Source organism: Rhinoderma darwinii, chromosome 1 (assembly GCF_050947455.1).
Source record: "Rhinoderma darwinii isolate aRhiDar2 chromosome 1, aRhiDar2.hap1, whole genome shotgun sequence".
NCBI classification, from domain to species: domain Eukaryota; kingdom Metazoa; phylum Chordata; class Amphibia; order Anura; family Rhinodermatidae; genus Rhinoderma; species Rhinoderma darwinii.
This window is the reverse complement of record NC_134687.1, coordinates 509,698,728-509,721,734: the sequence shown is the minus strand read 5'-3', so window position 1 is coordinate 509,721,734 and position 23,007 is coordinate 509,698,728. Positions and strand designations below refer to the sequence as shown.

At 40.7% G+C, this 23,007-nt stretch overlaps 1 protein-coding gene across 3 annotated transcripts in view; it reads right to left on the bottom strand.

The window, feature by feature from the left end:
* The window catches only part of DTWD2 (DTW motif tRNA-uridine aminocarboxypropyltransferase 2), a 309,013-nt gene that overhangs the window by 211,271 nt on the left and 74,735 nt on the right, over positions 1 to 23,007 (bottom strand). For all 3 annotated transcript variants that reach the window (XM_075854815.1, XM_075854813.1, XM_075854814.1), the window contains exon 3: positions 12,675 to 12,765. In XM_075854815.1, coding sequence (XP_075710930.1) covers positions 12,675 to 12,765 — 91 coding nt within the window. The remainder of the gene's footprint in view (positions 1 to 12,674; positions 12,766 to 23,007) is intronic.

Here is a 23,007-nt window from a genome sequence, read left to right as displayed (position 1 = left end):
ACTGCAGAATCTGGGCAATAAGTATTAATTTGCGTTTCACTGATAAATCCTTTTGTGTTATAAAAAAATTGGTATAAAGAGGATTTTCTGACAAAAAAAAAATGTAAATTTCACCTCTACTTTGCTCTAAATTTTTGTGAAACACCTAAAGGGTTCATAAACTTTCTAAATACTGTTGTGAATACTTTGAGGGGTCTAGTTTCTAAAATGGGGTATTTCATAGGGGTTTCTAATATATGGGCCCCTCAAAGCAACTTCAGAACTGAACTGGAACCTAAAAAAATAAATAAATGAGGCAATACTTCGCTTCTTACATTATACTGATAATGAGCCGTGCCCACCCTGAGATGACCCCAGTTTTGACCGTTTGTATAAACGGAGACCCCTATTAGACCGTTCCAGTGCCCGGTTTTCCCCAGCATACACCCCGAGAAGTGTATTTCTATTGATGAGTCCCTGGTACATTTTAAAGGGAGGGTTCAATTCCGCGAGTACCTGCCGGGTAAGAGGGCAAGGTATGGCGTGAAGATGTATAAGCTGTGCGAGTGCATCAGGGTATACCTACAGGTTTAGGATATATGAAGGAAAGGCCACCCCCAAACCAGACTGCATCCTGGACTACAATAGGTACATGGGAGGGATGGACTTGTAAGATCAAGCCCTGAAGCCCTACAGCGCTATGCGGTGTGGTATAAGAAGCTGGCCGTGCACATCATACAGATGGCTTTGTACAATGCGTACGTGCTACGTCGATGTGCAGGCCAGACGGGAACTTTCCTGGAATTTCAAGAGGTGATTATCAAGAACCTAATCTTTAGGGACCAAGAAGGGGGGGCACCCAGTACTTCTGGAAGCGGTTCCACACGCATCGTACCAGGGCGGCAACACTTTCCAGGGGAAGTTCCCCAAACTGGCAAGAAGGGAAAAAGTCAAAAGAAGTGCAAAGTCTGCTATAAGAGGGCGATAAGGGATGACACAATATATCAATGTGACACGTGTCCCGAATAACCAGAGCTCTGTATGAAAGAGTGTTTTAAAATTTATCATACATCCCTTGGTTTATAATTTACCCCAATTTTACTTACCCTGATGCACTCCGCACAGCTTATCCCCCCTCGTCTTTCCCCTCTGAGCCCTGCTGTGTGCCCAGGCAGCTGATAACACCCACATGTAGGGTATTGCCATACCCGGGAGAACCCACATTACAGTTTATGGGGTGTAGGTCTCCGGTCAAAATGCTCACTACACCTCTAGATGAATGCCTTAAGGGTGTAGTTTTTAAAACGGGGTCACTTCTTTCGGGTTTCAACTGTACTGGTACCTCAGGTGCTTCTGCATACATGACTTCGCACTAGAAAATCCCCAGTAGGCCAAATGGTGGTCCTTTCCTTCTGAGCCCTCCCGTGGGCCCAAAGGGCAGTTTATCACAACAAATGGGGTATTGCGGCCCTCAGAACAAATTGCGCAACAGAATGGGGTATTTTGTTTCTTGTGAAAATAAGAAATTTTCAGCCAAAACTACATATTATTTGAAAAAAATAATTTTGTTTTCATTCCCAGCCCAATTCAAATTAGTTCTGTGAAAAAACTATGGGGTCAAAATAGTCACAACACCCATAAATGAACTCCTTGCGGGGTGTAGTTTCCAAAATGGGGTCATTTGTGATTGGTTTCTATTGATTTGATACCTCTGGGGCTCTGCAAATGCGACATGGCACCCGAAAACCAATCCAGCAAAATCTGGACTCCAAAGAACACACAGCGCTCCTTTCCTTCTGAGCCCTCCCATGGGCCCAAACGGCAGTTTATCACCACAAATGGGGTATTGCCACACTCAGGACAAATTGGGCAACAAAATTGAGTATTTTATTTCTTGTGAAAATAAGAATTTTTGAGCTAAAATTACATATTATTGGAAAAAATATATATTTTTTTAATTCCTAGCCCAATTCAAATAAGTTCTGTGAAGAAACTATGGGGTCTAAATGGTCACATTACCCATAAATGAATTCCTTGAGGGTTGTAGTTTCCAAAATGGGGTCACTTCTGGTGGGTTTCCATTGCTTTGATACCTCTGGGGCTCTGCAAATGCGACATGGCACCCGAAAACCAAACCAGCAAAATCTGTACTCCAAAGAACACACAGCGCTCCTTCCCTTCTGAGGCCTCCCATGGGCCCAAACGGCAGTTTATTGCCACAAATGGGGTATTGCTGCACTCAGGAGAAATTGGGCAACAAAATTGAGCATTTTGTTCCCTGTGAAACTAAGAAATTTTGCTAAAAAATTACATCTTATTGGAAAAAATGTCATTTTTTTAATGTCACAGCCCAATTGAAATAGGTGCTGTGAAAAAACTGTGTGCTCAAAATGCTAACAACAACCATAAATGAATTCCTTGAGGGGTGTAGTTTCCAAAATGGGGTCACTTTTGGTGGGTTTCCATTGCTTTGATACCCCTGAGGCTCTGCAAATGCGACATGGCACCCGAAAACCAATCCAGCAAAATCTGGACTCCAACAAACATATAGCGCTCCTTTCCTTCTGAGCCCTCCCATGGGCCCAAACGGCAGTTTATCACCACAAATGGGGTATTGCCACACTAAGGACAAATTGGGCAACCAAATGGGGTATTTTGTTCCCTGTGAAAATAAGAAATTTTGATCACAAATGACATTTTATTGGAAAAAATTACATTTTTTTCATTTCACAGCCCAATTCAAATAGGTGCTGTGAAAAAACTGTGCGGTCAAAATGGTAACAACAACCATAAATGAATTCCTTGAGGGGTGTAGTTTCCAAAATGGGGTCACTATTGGGGGATTCCTACTTTTTTGGCACCTCAACACCTCTTCAAACCTGGCATGCTGCCTAAAATATATTCTAATAAAAAAAGAGGCCTCAAAATGCACTAGGTGCTTCTTTGCTTCTAGGGCTTGTGTTTTATTCCACGAGCGCACTAGAGCCACATGTGGGACATTTCTAAAAACTGCAGAATCTGGACAATACATATTTAGTAGTGTTTCTCTGGTAAAACCTTCTGTGTTACAGAAAAAAAAATGAATAAAATTGAAATTCCGCAAGAAAAATGAAATTTGCAAAGTTCACCTCCACTTTGCTTTAATTCCTGTGAAATGCCTGAAGGGTTAAAAAACTTTCTAAATGCTGTTTTGAATACTTTGAGGGGTCTAGTTTTTAAAATGGGGTGTTTTATCAGGGTTTCTAATACATAGGCCCCTCAAAGCCACTTCAGAACTGAACAGGTACCTTAAATAAAAGGCATTTGACATTTTCTTAAAAATATGAGAAATTGCTGTTTATGTTCTAAGCCTTGTAACGTCCAAGAAAAATAAAAGAATGTTCAAAAAACGATGCCAATCTAAAGTAGACATATGGGAAATGTGAACTAGTGACTATTGTGGGTGGTATAACCGTCTGTTTTACAAGCAGATGCATTTAAATTCTAAAAAATGCAATTTTTTCAAAATTTTCTCTCCATTTTGCAATTTTTCACCAATAAACACTGAATATATCGACCAAATTTTACCACGAACATGAAGCCCAATGTGTCACGAGAAAACAATCTCAGAATCGCTTGGGTAGGTTTAAGCATTCCCACGTTATTACCACATAAAGTGAAATATATCAGATTTGAAAAATGGGCTCTGAGCCTTAAGGCCCAAACTAGGCTGCGTCCTTAAGGGGTTAAGACAAGTATATTAATGTTGATTTCGTATGTTTCTTAGTTAGTTATCTTTGACCTTGGTTCCCATACGAAGCTTGCAGAGAAGGGACAGGGAGTGAGATGGGAGGGCGGCAAATATGCATGTGGAAATGCCTCCCCCCTCTTACAGGAATATTATTGCCAAGAGAGATAAGGCAAATGCAAACCTGTTGTGTGAAGAATTATGATGATGTATCTGGAATGTATCGTATGTCTGTAATTGGCTGAATAAGAAATATTGTCACATTGTCTCTGATTGGTTAAACTCAATCCTACACCCCTTCTGAATGATATTATTATAATTGAGTTTGGCAACAAACCTCTAGAGGAGTATTTTGAGCATACCAACAGCCTCTGTGTGTTATTTCTCCTCTCTCGATATATAGCGGTATGAAATCTACTGATTAGGATGCTGGATAAAGTGCCTGGAGTGAATGTCTTTTGGAACACTCATCTAAATTTCAGTCTAATATATATTGAGCCATTGACTTCCACGACAATACGATTACGGCGATACCATATGTTTATAGTTTTTTTTTGTCTTATTGCGCTTGTACAATAAAATACTTTTTATAAAAAATCATTTACTTTTTGTGTTGCCATAACTTTTTATTTTTCCATCAAGAACGCCGTGTGAGGACTTGTTTTTTGCGTAATGAACTGTAGTTTCGATCAGTACCATTTTTAGGTACATGCGACTTTTTGATCTCTTTTTATTAAATTTTTTGGGAAGTAAAGTGACCAAAAAGTTGTGATTCTGGTATGGTTTATTATTGTTTTCTTTTATGGCATCCAGCGCGCGGGATAGATAATAAAATACTTTTGTAGTTCAGGTTGTTACGGACGCGGCGATACCAATTATGTATAGTTTACTTGTTTATTTATAATAAAGGACTGATAACGGAAAAAGGGGGATTTTTACTTTTATTTTCTTATTTTGACACAACTTTTTTTTACTTTGTCCCACTAGGGGACTTGAGGGCAGGAGGCCCTGATCGCAATTCTAATACACTGCACTACATCCGTAGTGCAGTGTATTAGAGCTGTCAGCTACTCGCTGACAGCAAGCATAGTGGGTCCTGACTTTGTCAGTACCTACTAGGCTTCCATGGATGGCATAGCTGGACGCCATTATTAGGCGTCCAGTTGCCATAGCAACCATTGCCGCCCGCTATCATGTAGCGGGCAGTTGATGGTGGTTTAACCCCTAAGCCGCGATCGCTATTGAACGCGGCTTCTAAGGGGTTAATCAGCGGGGACACCGCGATCGGTCCCCGCTGTAGGAGCTGCAGCAACTACAGTACGAGACAGCAGCTGTCACAGCTCCTGTATGTGTCGGGAGGATGGCCAAAATGGCCGATTCTCCCATGACGTACTATTCTGTCTTAGACCGCGAACGATGTGGTTACCATGACGGAATAGTACGTCAAGGAGCGCGAACGGGTTAAAGGGGTAGTCCCACTATTTCATTTTATTGCAATATAACTTGGCATTAAAAAATAATTTGTTTTGTAATAAAGAAATATTGTGTCGAAATGATGTACCATTTGTCTATGACAATATTGTGTCATAGACACAATATTTCCGAATTGAGATTTAGAATCATTGATGGCATTCCATTATTAAGGAGAGGAGGTGACAGAGAAGCCATGTTAAAAAGGCTAGAGTTACGCTGGATTTACGAGTTGGATTGTTTGGAACCCAAGAGATTGATTCGAGAGTTTAGGATGGGCTCGATCTTCTATATCTCTGTTCTCTAGTTCGTGCATATCTCACTTTGCTATAGGTATGAGTTTAAACATTAGTGTCAAGCAATTAAGTCTGGTACCTAACGGGTCGTTTCTTATTGATCTGACCTGTTAAGATGTTTTCTATTTCATTTTTTATTTGTGTAATAAAATAGATTTTCGTTTTTTATAGATTATGTGTATATACCGATACAAGTTTCTACATCGAGAAAGTGTGAAGATGGAATTCCGGACTGTATTTCAATGTATCAGTTTGCATCCGACGATCAATGCTCCTCTGCCTTGTGTATTTGGTTTATGGGCTAATACATTTTCTGTATAATTTGACATAAAATCTTGGTGTTCCTGTTACAGCGATAGGTGATCGCTGGACATGTTACCCGATAGAGGTTTAATAATATAATATTCATTACCTATGACTTTTGATTCATGGTGCTATGACGTCTAAAGATAGGCTGCGAAGAGATCTGCCTAAATAACGGGTTACGCTATTTGTATATAGCATGTAACCATGATACCAAGAGTGAACGGAGATGACGTGACATTTGGTCACGTGTTCACTGTATCCCAGTAACGCTCCCGCAATGCAGGAGTTTGTTCGCGCATGGGAAGTAGACAGAGTTGAACTCCGGCTTTATGCATCATGTTATATTTATGATCACTGTTGTTCCTTGGAAGTACAGGTCTGGTCTTCCATCAGTTGATGTTATGTAAGTGATTCTTATGTAGATTTAAGTATGTACCTGTTTTTTAACGTGTATATTATCTTGATTGTTGTAAACACTATTTTGCATATACATGTAGAATTGATACTGTAATGTCATATCCCCTATATAAACTGCACTTTGTTTAATTGCTTGAAAAAGTCCCACGCCTAGCGTCTAAACGTCATTGTATATTATGGTGGAATAAAATAAATGTTTACACTCTTTTGATACCACAAGGAACGTGTGCTGCGGTCTATTTTTGTGAAAGTATAGTAGTGATCTCTAATGACATGAATTGGGTTCCAAGTTCTTTTTCCGAGAAGAATAAATAGTCTGGTTAAATGGAGCCGATTGCAACATCAATCCGCTGTACAACTTAGAAAATAATCCCCTGGGGAGTCTAGGTATAAGCAAAGTAGTTTCCTAGCCAATCAGGGTCTCGAAGTGGGCGAATCAAACAGTCTGAGAACGTCCTACACCAATAGTTATAGGACCGCTCATGGAAAAACATAGTGGTCTGCAACCGGGGGCTTCGCAAGACAGAGTCCAATGGTGGTATTTGGGAGCTATTTTAAAAGTGAGGAGCAATAAAAACGCTTGTGAGACTAGACCAGGGAAACGTTGGAGGTACAGGTTTTTTAGAAGTATAGGCCGGTATCAGGCTCATAGGCATAAGTAGGGAATGGCCAGCACCTTTCTTGTCATGAGAAAGATATTCATGATAGACTGCTATAGTGCCTTGCAAAATTGTACTTTGAATCTCGCATCGTGGTCTAATACTTGACCATAGATACAGAAGACCCTCTTCCCCCAGCATATATCTTTCCATTTGAAGATGTGGGGCCGTATCTTGAGTACGCACTAGAGAGAGCCACCTAGTTAAATGGTTCACTTTATAATAGGTTCATATCTCTGGCATAGCGTATCCACCCTTTAGCCTATACTGTTTTAACTGTGAGAAGGAGATTCTGGCTTATTTGTTATTCCAAATAAATCTGGAATTTTTTTTTATATTTGTGGGCACTGTGAGTTGTACAGTTGACAAGGTGTATAACACTTGTGGCAAAATATAAGCTTTAATTTGAATAAGTTCTTTTGCCCTAACCATGATACATAAGGTATTTTTAATTGTGAAAGATGTGTGGAAAATGTTTTAAGAGGGGCTTGTAGTTATAAAGATAGAACTTCCCAGGAACCGGTGTGATGTTTGTTCCTAGATATTTAATCATCAATGAGGGCCACATAAAAGGTACCGATAGTTTGATTTTATCAATAATTCCCCTGGGGGCTGTTATATTGAGAGCCTCAGATTTTTCAAGGTTTATTTTAAAATTAGAGATATTCCCAAATTCCTTGAATATTTCTAGAAGTATTGGAAACGCCTGAGTGGGGTTTGTGATAAAGATTAATAGGTCGTCAGCAAACGCAGCTGTTGAATGCATCAGAGAGCCAACCGTAAGTCCCTTGATGTCTAGGGATTGCACTATTTTTTGTATGAGGGTCTCTATTACTAATATGAAAAGCGAGGGGGATAGGGGGCACCCTTGTATTGGTGCAACTTTCAAATTATTTTTTATTAAAAATTATTTTTACTTTTTGAGATACAGCTGCTCTGTATCCTGTTTACCGAGCAGCTGTATCGTTCACTGAATACGGTAGCCGCAGGACTGATGGGTTCAGTGAAAGCGGGTCCTACGTGTCTCTTAGATGTGATAGATTACACGTGGATCCTGCGTGTCTGAGACATGCAGGACCCGCTGACACTGAACCCGTCAGGTCCACGAGACTGACAGATTTAGTGAATAGCGCTAGATACAGCTGCTCTGTATATAATACAGAGCAGCTGTATCTCATAAAGTAAAAATAATTTTTAAGAAAGACTAATTTGAAAGTTGCACCAAACTGACATTTTTATTTAAAAATAAAATAAAAATCACTTTCAAGGGTTTGCATAGCCTTTAAGAGATATTCCCTTTACTTCATTATAATTGTGCCCCCTGGTGTTCAATCTGTTTAGTAATGTGCACACCCTCCTACTGAGGTGATTAAGGGAGGAGGCACGTGCTCAGTTCTAATCCCCAACTGCCACCAGCCAATAGAAAATGCCTTCTCTGCTTGTCAGTGAAGAAGTAGAGAAGAAGCTTTTATTCAGAAACATAGCTTGTCTTCCGTTATAGAGGGCTGGGCTCTCCCTCTCAAATGATATGTTATGGGAGAGATGGGGAGGAGCTGCAGCAGAAAGGACACGCCCCTGAGCTGCCAGCCTGAAGAAAATATAGCAGCGCAATTGGAGCAATGAATGGGGAGATCTCTGGATCCATTTAAGATACAGGGCAGGTTCTAGATTTGTTAGAAAGAAAACTCACCCTCAGAAAGATCAGCAACAGGAAGGAGGTCATAAATAGCAGTACTGAGCCGTATAGCTGAGAATCCAGCACAGTTGAGATATAACACATAGTATGAGAAGCCGTGTGTGTGTGTGTGTGTGTGTGTGTGTGTGTGTGTGTGTGTCTCCCTCACACTGCTCTTGCTTCCGCCTTCTCCTCTTCATAGACTTCTATGGGCAATCGGATCAGTGAGCCCATAGTCCAATCTTGTCTCGAGGAGACGGATTTAGCAGTAAATTTAGAGTGAGCAAACAGTGAGGATGTATTACAAAGTTTCTTATACAGTGAAGGAAATAAATATTTGATCCCTTGCTGATTTTGTAAGTTTGCCCACTGTCAAAGTCATGAACAGTCTAGAATTTTTAGGCTAGGTTAATTTTATCAGTGAGAGATAGATTATATAAAAAAAAAAAAAAACTGAAAATCACATAGTCAAAATTATATAAATTTATTTGCATTGTGCACAGAGAAATAAGTATTTGATCCCCTACCAATTATTAAGAGTTCAGCCTCCTCCAGACCAGTTACACGCTCCAAATCAACTTGGTGCCTGCATTAAAGACAGCTGTCTTAAATGGTCACCTGTATAAAAGACTCCTGTCCACAGACTCAATTAATCAGTCTGACTCTAAACTCTACAACATGGGCAAGACCAAAGAGCTTTCTAAGGATGTCAGGGACAAGATCATAGACTTGCACAAGGCTGGAATGGGCTACAAAACCATAAGTAGGACGCTGGGTGAGAAGGAGACAACTGTTGGTGCAATAGTAAGAAAATGGAAGACATACAAAATGACTGTCAATCGACATCGATCCATGCAAATTCTCACCTCGTGGGGTATCCTTGATCCTGAGGAAGGTGAGAGCTCAGCCGAAAACTACACGGGGGGAACTAGTTAATGATCTCAAGGCAGCTGGGACCACAGTCACCAAGAAAACCATTGGTAACACATTACGCCGTAATGGATTAAAATCCTGCAGTGCCCGCAAGGTCCCCCTGCTCAAGAAGGCACATGTACAGGCCCGTCTGAAGTTTGCAAATGAACATCTGGATGATTCTGAGAGTGATTGGGAGGAGGTGCTGTGGTCAGATGAGACTACAATTGAGCTCTTTGGCATTAACTCAACTCGCCGTGTTTGGAGGAAGAGAAATGCTGCCTATGACCCAAAGAACACCGTCCCCACTGTCAAGCATGGAGGTGGAAACATTATGTTTTGGGGGTGTTTCTCTGCTAAGGGCACAGGACTACTTCACCGCATCAATGAGAGAATGGATGGAGCCATGTACCGTCAAATCCTGAGTGACAACCTCCTTCCCTCCACCAGGACATTAAAAATGGCTCGTGGCTGGGTCTTCCAGCACGACAATGACCCGAAACATACAGCCAAGGCAACAAAGGAGTGGCTCAAAAAGAAGCACATTAAGGTCATGCAGTGGCCTAGCCAGTCTCCAGACCTTAATCCCATCGAAAACTTATGAAGGGAACTGAAGATCCAAGTTGCCAAGCGACAGCCTCGAAATCTTAATGATTTACAGATGATCTGCCAAGAGGAGTGGGCCCAAATTCCATCTAACATTTGTGCAAACCTCATCATCAACTACAAAAAACGTCTGACTGCTGTGCTTGCCAACAAGGGTTTTGCCACCAAGTATTAAGTCTTGTTTGCCAAAGGGATCAAATACTTATTTCTCTGTGCACAATGCAAATAAATATATATAATTTTGACTATGTGATTTTCTTTTTTTTTTTTTTTTTTTTATATAATCTATCTCTCACTGGTAAAATTAACCTAGCCTAAAAATTCTAGACTGTTCATGTCTTTGACAGTGGGCAAACTTACAAAATCAGAAATGGATCAAATACTTATTTCCTTCACTGTATTTGCTTGTACAATTGATTTATGTAAAGTTTGTTGAGAAGTTAGTGACAATTTAAATGGGTTGTCCGGTTTCAGCGAATTGATGTTCTATATTTGTTTGATTAAACGTTATAACATTTTACAATATACTTTCTGCATTAATTCCTCATGGTTTTCAAGATCTCTGCTTGTTGTTATTCAGTAGGTATATTCATTGTACACTTCTCATGTATAAAATTCTGTCCATCTTCATGTGATGGACACACAGGTGCATGGCTCTCTTCAATTACAGTATGTGTATCAGAGCTGTATCTTTTACTGATCACAGCACCTGTGTGTCCATTACATGATCATGGACAGAATTTTATCCACTGGTCGTATACAATGAATGTTCCTACTGAATAGAAACAAGAATATCTGGAAAACCGTAAGGAATACAGAAATTATATTTGAAAATTGTCTAGCCTTCAGAGGCTTTATAAAACCTTTGCTGTAAATTTTTATTTTTAAATTTAAATGTATGTATTTTGGTATGAAAAATCTTTTTCTTTTCTAATACCCCTTCATCAAACATTTTGCTTAGTTTTTGAGATGCAACTTCTATGCATCCACTATGCATAGAGGCTTCATCCTGGCGCTTTAACCTGAGTCCGTCAGTCCAGCTGATTGACGTATGTGCTCAGAGCGGCTTCTTTGTGCATCTGACACACAAAATCACTGTACTAATGGTTAAATATTAGTTGATTAATGCACACGGAGCCACTTTGAGCAGAGCCTTCAGTTAGCTGGACTGATGTGTTCGGGATGCAGCTTCCATGCAGAGTGGATGCATAGAAGCTGCATCTCAAAAGACGAAGCTACATTTTTAATAAGGTTTTAGAAAAATGTTTTTAATGCCGAAATACATACATTAAAAAAAAACAAGCAAAGGTTTACATTACCTTTAGTTATACAAAAAAAATAACATTAATTTTCTAAAATTGGACAACCCATTTAAATGTCTCTCATCTGATGGTTAAAGAGGTCTTCTCTGTTGATCAATGTGAAAATAAAAGTCTATTTCAAAACACTATGAGTAAATGTTACTATACAAAAAAACCTAAAAAGTCTACCTAGGCAGGCTCTCTCTCTAATTCTCAGTTTTTCCCGAGCTAGTGAGTGGAGCCTAACTGCTATCATGTCTGCCATACACAGCACATGAAGAAGCTGCAGCAGAATGTTGGAGATTATACAGAAGTGATGAGCAGTGTAGCTGACAATCCAGCACTGCAGTCCTGCTCCTCCTCCCCTCTCCATAGACATCTATGGGCAGCAGCGTGTATGTGTCACACACTTTGCTCCCTCCTTCTGCTCCCCCTTCTCTCCATAGACTTTTATGGGCAACATGTCTGTGTCCCTTTCTCTGCTCCTCCTCCCTTATCCCCTCTCCATAGACTTTCATGGGCAACATGTGTGTCTCTCTCTCTCTCTCTCTCTCTCATTATGCTCCCTTCTCCTGCTTCCCCTTCCCTCTCCATAGACAACGTGTCTGTCTCTTTCTATGTTCATGCAGACCCCTCCCCTCTCTATAGACTTCTATGGGCAGCAGCATGTGTCTCTCTCACTCTGCTCCCATCTCCTGCTCGCCCTCCCCATTCCATAGACTTCTATGGGCAGAAACATGTCTGTGTCTCTCTCTTTGCTCCCCCTTCCCTCTCCATAGACTTCTATGAGCAGCTTGTCTGGGTCTCTTTAGCTCTCTGCTTCTCTCTCTGCTCCCTGCTCTTGCTTCTCTCCTCCCCTCTCAATGGACTTGAATTAACAGGCAGTGAAAAGACACACCCCCTTCCTGTAGTCTGTCTCCTCTGCTCTGTAACTAGGGACAGAATTTGCTTGACAACAGGGAATGGACAGCAAATTACAGGAAGGGAGACACCTAGTGGCAGTAACTTTACACAGAATTTGCATGGATAAATAAAACAACTACATTTTAACAGTAAGTAAATTACAAAGTTGATCTGTAAAAGGTATACTATTAGATTAGAATAAGTTGTTTGACAAGTTAGTGTCTATTTAAACCTACAAGTTATTTTATTTTTTTAAGCATTGGGAAATTACAAGGAAGCAGTAAAGAATAGTAAGTACTTAATATGTCAGCTTTGGGCAAAAGCAGGAAGTTGGAGATGTTGGGAGACAATGTTCGATCTTTTCTCACAACTCCAGACTAGACAAGGTGACTGAACTTGAACTCTTTCCATATTTTTACTCACCTCAGCTGGATGCTGAACAATGTATAAACATGTGGAAACATTGAGGGGATGAGCCGGCAGGAAAGGACACAGACACACCTTCTCAGGACGGCTAGAAGAATAGGAGAAAAAATAAAGGTTAAAAAAATACCAGGAGAAAAATACCATAGATTATGTCTATTATTAACAGAAGATTCCTGACAGTGAAAGCATCAGCATTGCTTATATACTGGACTACACTAGTATTATATGTTTCCAGTGTTCAAGCACAGATTCAATGACACTAGATAAGTACAGTGAAATTCCTTTACTCAGGCATCTGCTGATCAAAAAACTCTAATAGTCTGGCACTTGTTTCCATCACAAACTCCCATGATAAACCCTTGCCAATTTTGGCCTGAAAGACATAAAGAATCTTTAAGTTTTTCGCTTCAATGCAATCCAACCGCCGTAGCATTTTTATTTTTTCTTCGACGTACCTGTATCAGGTCTTTTGAAAGACTAGTTTTTTAGGACAGATTTTTATGGCTACATATAAATTGCCACTTCATTTACTATAATTATTTTGCTGGAATTGCAAAAAATTTAAAAAAAGCAATTCCATTTTTTGTTTTTTTATAGATTTACCTGTTCACTATAAGGGTATGTTCACAGTGAGTTTTTTTGCAGGCAGAAAAATCTGCCTCAAAATTCCATCATGCCTGCACTTTCTTTGTGGCGTTTTTAGCGGCGTTTTTTATTTCAATCGGAGGTCAGAGACGGAACCGTGGGAAGAGAGAGCATGTCGTTATTTTTCCCATAAGCGTTTTTCCCGCTCGTGGGAAAAAAAACGCCTCCGCCGCCCATTGAAATAAATGGAAGGCGATTTCGGAAATTTTTTGGTACGGTTTCCAACCCGGTTTCCGCACCAAAAACAGAGCCAGAAAACTGTGTGTGAACTAGCCCTAACTAACAGTTTACAAGGACAGGAATATGGTCCATGAACAAGCATTAAATATATTGCTACAAGTTCCTGCATACGATAGCATTCTTCTTTTAAAGGAAATATTGTGTTTTATGTGTTTTCATACAGGAATAAACTAACTTTTGTATAATAAATACATTCTTCAAAGGAAATACAACTTTCATTTTGTATTAAGACCAGAAAAAAAAACTGCCATTAAAGTGTTAAGGATAATGAGAAATATTTAAGGAATATATGAAAACATCAGTCTATAACTCAAAAAACACTAGAATTATGTGTTATATATTAGGAGGAGACGGGAAAGTAGCCCCAGTTGTTGACTGGCGCAAAGATTTAATAGCAGTGTTAATGTCTTGCCCTAGACGTGATTATTACGATTATAAAGTAATGACATTACAACAGTTAATATATTGTATCAATTGCCACAATAATTAGGTGCGAGGAAACTGTAATACAAACGCTTGCTTTAAAACACATTGCTCCAGCTAATCAATTACAGCCTGACAATATCAGAAGCCTGCTATGTGCCGCGTGGACCTTGAACATGGTCTAGAACACTCGGTCAGGTTTCAGGCATTTCATGGAGCAAATCATGCATGGTTTGACCTGGAATAGATTTAGGAGGTGAGAGGTAAGTCATGCAATTCAAGCCTTACTCCAAAACAGAGGAGGTGAAGGAACATCAAAGAGACTATCCTAGCGCAAATAATATTCTTCCATCAGACTCAGCCTATGAAACACCACTAATAGGAACTATGGATAGACATTCATGTCACTATACAAAGGAAAAATTCAAGATGCAGCAAAAGTAATGTTGACAAAAATGTTCTTAAGGTCTGGAGTAGGACAACCTTTCCATAACGATATTCAATTTCATGTTTTATTAAATTGAATATTCAAATTAATGTTTTCAGGCTTTATGTAAACAAAGTGCAATCATTGTAATATGAAAAGTTCTGTAATTGTCTAATATACTTTGTGTAAAATGTTTCTATTGCTCAATGTCTCAAGTAACAGTCATGTATGAAGAAGGTATGAGGCAAGTGCAATAAGTGCTATAACTATTCTAAAGTAAAAAGAGTCTTGCAAAAAAAAAAAAAAATATTAAAGCAACGTCCTCCATGTGCCACATGTACCACAGTTAGTAGGATCACCTGACTTTGGCTCCACAAAAAGTGGATCCTATACTGGTAAAGTTTGGCCAATCCTACTCTACAGATATAATACTGAGATTTTTTTACAATTCCATACAGTATAGGCAGTCTACATGATATATTTCTGGAGTAGGTGGAATCAATGTATACCCCTGGAGGTGTAGTTTGGGATAATAGTTAGGGGGCGCACTCAGAGACCACTGCAGCTGGAAAAAAATAATTTGACAGCAAAATAAAGACTCCAAACACACTGCTATTAAGATAAAGACATTGCTAATCAAACAATGAAGCTGATGATATCCTCAAAACCACTCCGGAACCCAGATCTCAACTTCATTCAAAAAGGTTGTTCTATCGTAATACCCCTTTCCATACGCCAAAAAGGATCACCACCACCTCCATTTGCCAAAGTGGACAGCTGCTGAAAAAAGCATCACCCACTCTTAAGGACTCAGAACAACCATACATAACAAAGTTGCTGATTCATTTGAGTGCTGCCCCTTGCAGGGGAAGTATGCTACCACATTATTTAGGAAAGGGGTTGTCAAGATGGTGCAAACCCTTTAATGTATTTGGGATTACTTGAATCGTGACAAGCAGATAATGCACCCAAGACTGAACTTTGGATGCATGGAACAGTAGAACCTCCTTGAGAGGACCACCCAAAATTGAATTGTAAAACGGTCTTCTCGGGGGTGTGGCCTTCTCAAAGAAGATGGACAGTATGCTTAGGATATAGTGGAACTGAAAATCTGCAAAGGAACTTTGGTCTGGCTAAGAGGATGGACTTCTCAAAGTGGAGGTCTTTTGGAGAGGTTCCACTTAATATCCTTGCAGATAAATATTAATTTAGTTATAGAGGTGTCTGTGTAGTTTTCTGTTCAACACTTGTTTTCCCCTGGATGTTGAAGAATAAATAACTTGTACTTGACGACAGGCTTGACTGCAAGGCTGGTCTCTTGACTTTTGTACAGCGCTGCATTGCACATAAACACATTTATAGGAAAATAGTTTTACACACAAAAGCTATCCTGGCAAAAAATAATCTGTTCTGCAGGATTATGTGCAGCACTGTGCATTCTGCATAATATGACATCATAACAGGTAAATTATACAAACTTTACTGACATGCACATCAATGAGAAAACTCTATTGCCATGTATATTTTGTGTATATAATCAAAAAATGTTTACAAAGTTTAAAAAAAACTTACCGACTATGAAAGTACCATATGTCGTTTTCACTCTTTGTCTACGTGGATCCAAAGGCCAATGTGACTGGGGCTTTAATAATAGTATCTCTCACACAATTTATAGGTCTACCTTTCCCTCTCTATTACAGTCTATGTGTAACTACAAAACACTCATGTGGAGCTGAAAAAGGATCGTATGCGAATCCCTGTGGATTATAATGGAAGGAAAATGCAAAGATTAAACACGGTTTTAACCTTAATACTTGAGCTATGAAAAAGCTGTAATTTTATAGATCATGTGACATTAGCCTGAATCAAAATAAATGCTCCTTTGGTAGTACAAATTGCAAACTTTTCCTATCTTCCAAAACAGTTGTGCACATACTAAGCTTCGTTCACATCGATATTTCCATTGATCTGCTCCACCAAAAGGGAGGTTTCCAAATTCATATTTGGTAAACCAAGTTATTTTTGCCACGCTCCCGCTACTCTCGGGTTTTACGCTATGAGTAACGGTCTGAATGTATCCACTGGCCTAACTTATTATATTAAAAAAGGTCTAGGCTAGCGAATATGTGCGGACCAATACTCGTAGCATAAAAACCAGCGTAAATAGTGCCACACTCAGTGCCCCTCGTAGATAGTGCCACAATGCCCCTTATAGACAGTGCCACATAGTACCCCTGTAGAAAGTGTAACAGTAACCAAATTAGATAGTACCATAGTGCCAATGTAGATAGTGTCACACACTGCGCCTGTAGAATGTGCCATAGTGCCACACACTGCATTCTGTAGGTTTTTCCACAGTGCCCATGTCGATCGCGCCAGTGTCACACACTGCCCCCTTAGATAGTGCCACACACTGCCCCCGCGGATAATACCACATGGCCAATGTAGATAGTGACAGAGTGTCACACCCCCTCTTAGATAGTGCTACACACAGCCCCCTGTAGATAATGCCACAGTTCCCCCTGTAGATTGTGCCACACACTGCCCCCTTATTGCCACAGTGATCCTGTACATAATGTCATACATGTAGACAGCTCCACACTCACCTGTCCCCGTTCCCACATCGTCATCCAGTGATGCAGGCCTGATCTCTTCTGACCGGGCCTGCTCCAGCGAAACAACGTATGATGTCATCGTGCTACCTACATCACAAGTAAAGTTGGTTCCCTTTACGCAAAGGCACTGTTAAAGATGGTCTGTCACCAAAATGTCCGTATTAAAGGGAACCTGTCACCAGCAATTCACCTATTGAACTCTACTCACCCCTCTCTGGCCACTGCTGTCAAAAGTTCACTGCCGTTATTCCCTCTCCTAAACTCCTTCAACCATAAATAACGGTCTGCAAATATTTTGCGCCTTTTATGGTAATAATCCTGTGTCCCTTTGTGCATACTCACCAGAACAGGACATCGATGCGCAAGTGCGGGATTTCATGTGTGCTGTGGTCGGCGAGGAGCTGTCAATCTAATGTAAGGAGGCGGGGTAAATTCGGAAAGGCTTGAGGAATGAAGATATGACTCTTTTCGAACTAAGATATAACTCTTTTATGCTCATTAGCATACGGCGCAGGAATACTAAAAAAAACTGAATACTAAAAGGTATAGAGCATACTTAGAAGATAATTACAGATTATATAAAAATTATTTTTCACCCACTTCCACCTGGTAATGCTGGTATAATAGGTGAAATGCTGGTGACAGGTTCCTTTTAAACTAGTAACTGGGTATTGTAGAGGAGACACCTGTTTCTAACGTTTATTTTCAATTTCTGCTTACTGCCTCCTTTGTAGACAAATCCGTTTCTTTAACTTTATGCTAATGAGCATTTAGGTGCAACGAGGGTATCACCGTTACTCCTATATGCCCTTACGTCGCACCTTAAGGGGTTAATCAGCGGGGACACAGCGATTGGTCCCCGCAGTACGAGACAGCAGCTCCTGTATGTGTCGGGAAGACGGCCAAAATGGTACTATTAAGTCATGGAGCGCGAATGATACAGCTACCATGACCTAATAGTACGTCCAGGAGCGGGAAGGGGTTAAGGTTCATTTAATGACAATTACCCAAAGAAAAAAAAAAGAAGAAAAATACAGAGGCAGGCAATTTAGCTAAAATACATAAGACTGTACAATACTGTGCGTTTACGTTACCATGTATAGTGACAGCACATTATTTAGATTATTGATAGCCAAATTGACATCTTGGGCATCCTTCGTCTCTGAATACCGAACAATATTTAACCCGTTAGTGACCGGCCCATCGTGTTTCTACGTCGGTCACTAACGGGCCTAATACTGATGCCATAGACTTTTTACGTCGCGGCATCGGAATAAGTAAACAGAGCAGGGAGCCGTCAAATCTCCCTGCTCTCAGCTGCTAGAGGCAGCTGAGGGCTGCGGGCGTCCCTGCTCTGCCGGGTGAGATCGATATTAGTATCGATCTCACACGTTTAACCCCTCAGATGCGGTGCTCAATAGCGAGCACCGCATCTGAGTGGTTTTGGAGAGAGGGAGGGAGCTCCCTCTCTCTCCCACCGACACCCGGCGATACGATCGCCGAGTGTCAGTGTCTTCTATGGCAGCCGGGGGTCTAATAAAGGCCCCCAGGCTGCCTGGAGTGAATGCCTGCTAGATCATGCCGCAGGCATGACCTAGCAGATGCCTGTCCGTGTTAAACGGACAGGCAGTAATACACTGCAATACAAAAGTATTGCAGTGTATTATAAATGTGATCGCAGAATCGCATATTATAGTCCCCTAGTGGGACTAGTAAAAAAGTGAAAAAAAAGTTTCATAAAGTTAATTTAAAAAAAAATGTGAAAAAAATGAAAAACCCAGCTTTTCCCCTTACAAAATGCTTTACTATTAAAAAAACTAAATAAAGTTAAAAAGTTACACATATTTGGTATCGCCGCGTCCGTAACGACCCCCACTATAAATCTATTACATTATTTAACCCGCACGGTGAACGCCGTATAAATTAATAATAAAAAACTATGGAAAAATTGCTGTTTTCTGTGAATACTGACTTTAAAAAAATGTGATAAAAAGTGATCAAAAAGTCGCATCTACTCCAAAATGGTACCAATAAAAACTACAAGTCGTCCCGCAAAAAAAAAGCCCTCATACAACCGCATCGGCGAAAAAATAAAAACGTTACGGCTCTTCACATATGGAGTCACAAAAACAAATAATTTAGAAAAAAAAGCGTTTTTACTGTGTAAAAGTAGTAAAACATACAAAAACTATACAAATTTGGTATCGTTGCAATCGTAACAACCCGCTGAATAAAGTTATTGTGTTATTTATATCACACGGTAAACGCCGTAGATTTAGGACGCAAAAAAGAGTGGCGAAATTTCAGATTTTTTTCTATTCCCCCCCAAAAAAATGTTAATAAAAGTTAATCAATAAATAATATGTCCCCCAAAATGGTGCTATTAAAAAATACAACTTGTCCCGCAAAAAACAAGACCTTATACAGCTATGTCGACGCAGAAATAAAAAAAGTTATAGCTCTTGGAATGCGACGATTGAAAAACGTAAAAAATAGCTTGGTCATTAAGGTCCAAAATAGGCTGGTCATTAAGGGGTTAAGACTCTTTTAGGCTCTGTTGATGCCGGCATTATGGCTTGTTTTTATAGAAACCATGACAAATTTGTTGTTATACGTTTTATAACAGGTCCTAACTGATTCACATGACTTACAATGGGTTGGTGTCCTATTTTATAATGAATAGAATATCACAGCATGCTGTACGTTTCGTTATGTTAAAGAGCAACTGTAACCTGATGAAAAAGACAGGATGTGTGAACAGAGCATTAGTCCACTTTTCACCATATAACATTACGGGGAGATTTATTAAGACTTCATACAACAGTCTTAACTCCTTCCCAACATTTGATATACAGTTACGTCATAGCCGAAAAGGAGCCCGTGAGACTGTTGTGAGCCCGTATGTTACAGCCGACACCTCAATGCAACGACTAGGATTAGAGGTAACTGAGTGTTGTGTGACATACAATATCCTGACTATGCTCGGCGTCAGTACATTGTATGCGCAGCGGCCTGTTGCGAAAGACTGAGGGGAGAAACAGTGAGGTGAGCACATTTTTTTGTCTGATCGGGGGGAGGGAGGTACCTTGTTACACAACATAGAGTAAAATTGACGCCAGCTGTGAGCTTTCCACTATAATTTACGACACTTTCTGTTGTAAATTTAAGTAAATTTGGCGGGCAGCCCTGCCCCTTTCCATTAAGCCCCGACCACTTTTTCAAAAGTGCTGTGAGTGGTGTCAACTGCCCAAAAACCGCAAATTTTACCACAAATTGAGACTTTTGGGCCTTGTGCGACTCTCTGCACCAGAAGACTCTTCAGTGCAAATGAGCACCGAAGAGCCCTACAATCCAGGAAGTGTCCTGCATTCTAAGCAGATACCACTTAGAATGTAGGACACTTCCTGAATTGCAGGACTCTTCAGTGATCATTTGTATACGGCACCTGGAGGGGAAAAAAAACCTGTTTTATGGTTAACGATGGGCTGACTTGGGCAGAATAGGTATGTTTGAGAAACTATTATCCTTGCCTATATAACGGTATTAACAGTTTGGAAGACACCCTTTAACATCAACTAATAAGTGATCGGTCCGATTCACTTTAAAGTATTGCATTCAATTCCTTTTTAGATGGCACTTAGGAGGCTAGTTGCCTGAGCCCATCAAATGTTGGTAGGACTGGCTGTCTCCCGAAGAGAAAGTCTGACCTGATGTGCTTATAACAACACAACTGAATCAAGAGGCAAAGTTGCAACTTTCTTATACTTCTCATTAAGCTCAGGAAACAAGAAACCTCTATGTGAACTGTGTGATTTGGCTTTCGGTGTCCTTGTTTTCTGAATATAAATGCATACCCGATACTTTTGGGTTAAGAAAATAATCATTGCTAATTGTAAGTGTTTATCAAGGGAGTGAAGAGAAAATATGATTTAACATGCTGAGTTCAGAAGGTTATGCATTCAGGCACAAAGAACACAATACCATACTACTAAGCTTTTTCGCAAAAATAACCCAATAAATTCCATAAAAGAAGCAATTATAGCATTTGTAGAGTACACAGTAATTGCTGGCCAATAAAAATAAAATAACATTTTTCTAAATGAATGTTTGACAAAAACAAAATCGCTACATTAAATTCATGTCCTTTCAATGCTATTAGAAATTTTAAAAAAAGTACGACACTGCTAGTGGTCGAAAACCAAAACAGCCTGTTGTGAAAAGCAATCATTGCAGCTCATTGATTGAATGTGAACTTCTGTATCATACTGCTGCAATTATGGCGCAATTTACAGGACTCAAAGAGAGCCGTGCCAATTACTTCTCTTGGTTTATATCGGGGGATTAATGCATTACTTTAACAACACAAAATGACACATACTTATATTATATTTTTTTATTATCTACAAGTAATAGGATTTAAAATGTGAACATAAGACCTGGGTAGTAGAAAAGTGCAATAACCTATTTTAGCTTGGATGGGACTACACTGACTTCTCGTAGCGAGATTTATGATTTTGCATGTCAAAATATCAAGAAATAGGGTTTATATGGGGTTGGATACAAGTTGATAGCACTAGCAACGATTTTAATGCCAGAACTACAGATAAACCCCTCTAGACCAGGGGTCTCAAACTCGGCCGGGTAAGTGGGCCGCATATAGAAAAAATGGGAAATTGACGGGCCGCATTACTTTCAAATTTGATACAACAAAGAATTATTGTTAATAAATTACTTATTTGAACTACTATAACACTATATTACTATAATAATAATAATACTACATTACTATAAAATTAATACTACATTACTATAATAATACCACTAGGTTTAAAATTTGAGATATTTCTTCAACAATCCAGTTTCTAGTTTAAGTGTCGCTAAATGCAGTCCGGCGGCTCAGTTGGCAGCGTATGGCAGACACACATGTCAAGATTGGGCAGCCCCTTTTTAGATAGTACCGCAGTGCCCTCTGTGGATGCTGCCGCAGTGCCCTCTGTGAATGCTGCCTCAGTGCCCTCTGTAGATGCTGCCACAGTGCCCTCTGTAGATGCTGCCACAGTGCCCTCTGTAGATGCTGCCACAGTGTCCTCTGTAGATGCTGCCACAGTGCCCTATGTAGATGCTGCCACAGTGCCCTCTGTAGATGCTGCCACAGTGCCCTCTGTAGATGCTGCCACAGTGCCCTCTGCAGATGCTGCCACAGTGCCCTCCGTAGATGCTGCCACAGTGCCCTCCGTAGATGCTGCCACAGTGCCCTCCGAAGATGCTGCCACAGTGCCCTCCGTAGATGCTGCCACAGTGCCCTCCGTAGATGCAGCCACAGTGCCCTCCGTAGATGCTGCCACAGTGCCCTCCGTAGATGCTGCCACAGTGCCCTCCGTAGATGCTCCACAGTGCCCTCCGTAGATGCAGCCACAGTGCCCTCCGCAGATGCTGCCACAGTGCCCTCCGCAGATGCTGCCACAGTGACTCCAGCTGTGGTCCTGACATCACTGGGACTCCTGCTCTGGGGAATTCCACAGAGTCCCGGAGCAGAGCCGGTACTAGCGCTCTGCTCGGGACTCCGCTCTGGGGAAGACCCTGAGTCCCGGAGCAGAGCCGATACTAGTGCTCTGCACGGGACTCCGCTCTGGGGAAGACCCTGACACACTGTCCATATATGGACAGCGATGTCAGGGAATTCCACAGAGTCCCGGAGAAGAGCCTGTACTAGCGCTCTGCTCGGGACTCCGCTCTGGGGAAGACACTGACACACTGTCCAGATATGGACAGCAATGTCAGGGAATTCCACAGAGTCCCGTAGCAGATCCTGAACTAGCGCTCTGCTCGGGACTCCGCTCTGGGGAAGACCCTGACACACTGTCCATATATGGACAGCGATGTCAGGGAATTCCACAGAGTCCCGGAGCAGAGCCTGTACTAGCGCTCTGCTCGGCACTCCGCTCTGGAGAAGACCCTGATCCACTGTCCATATATGGAC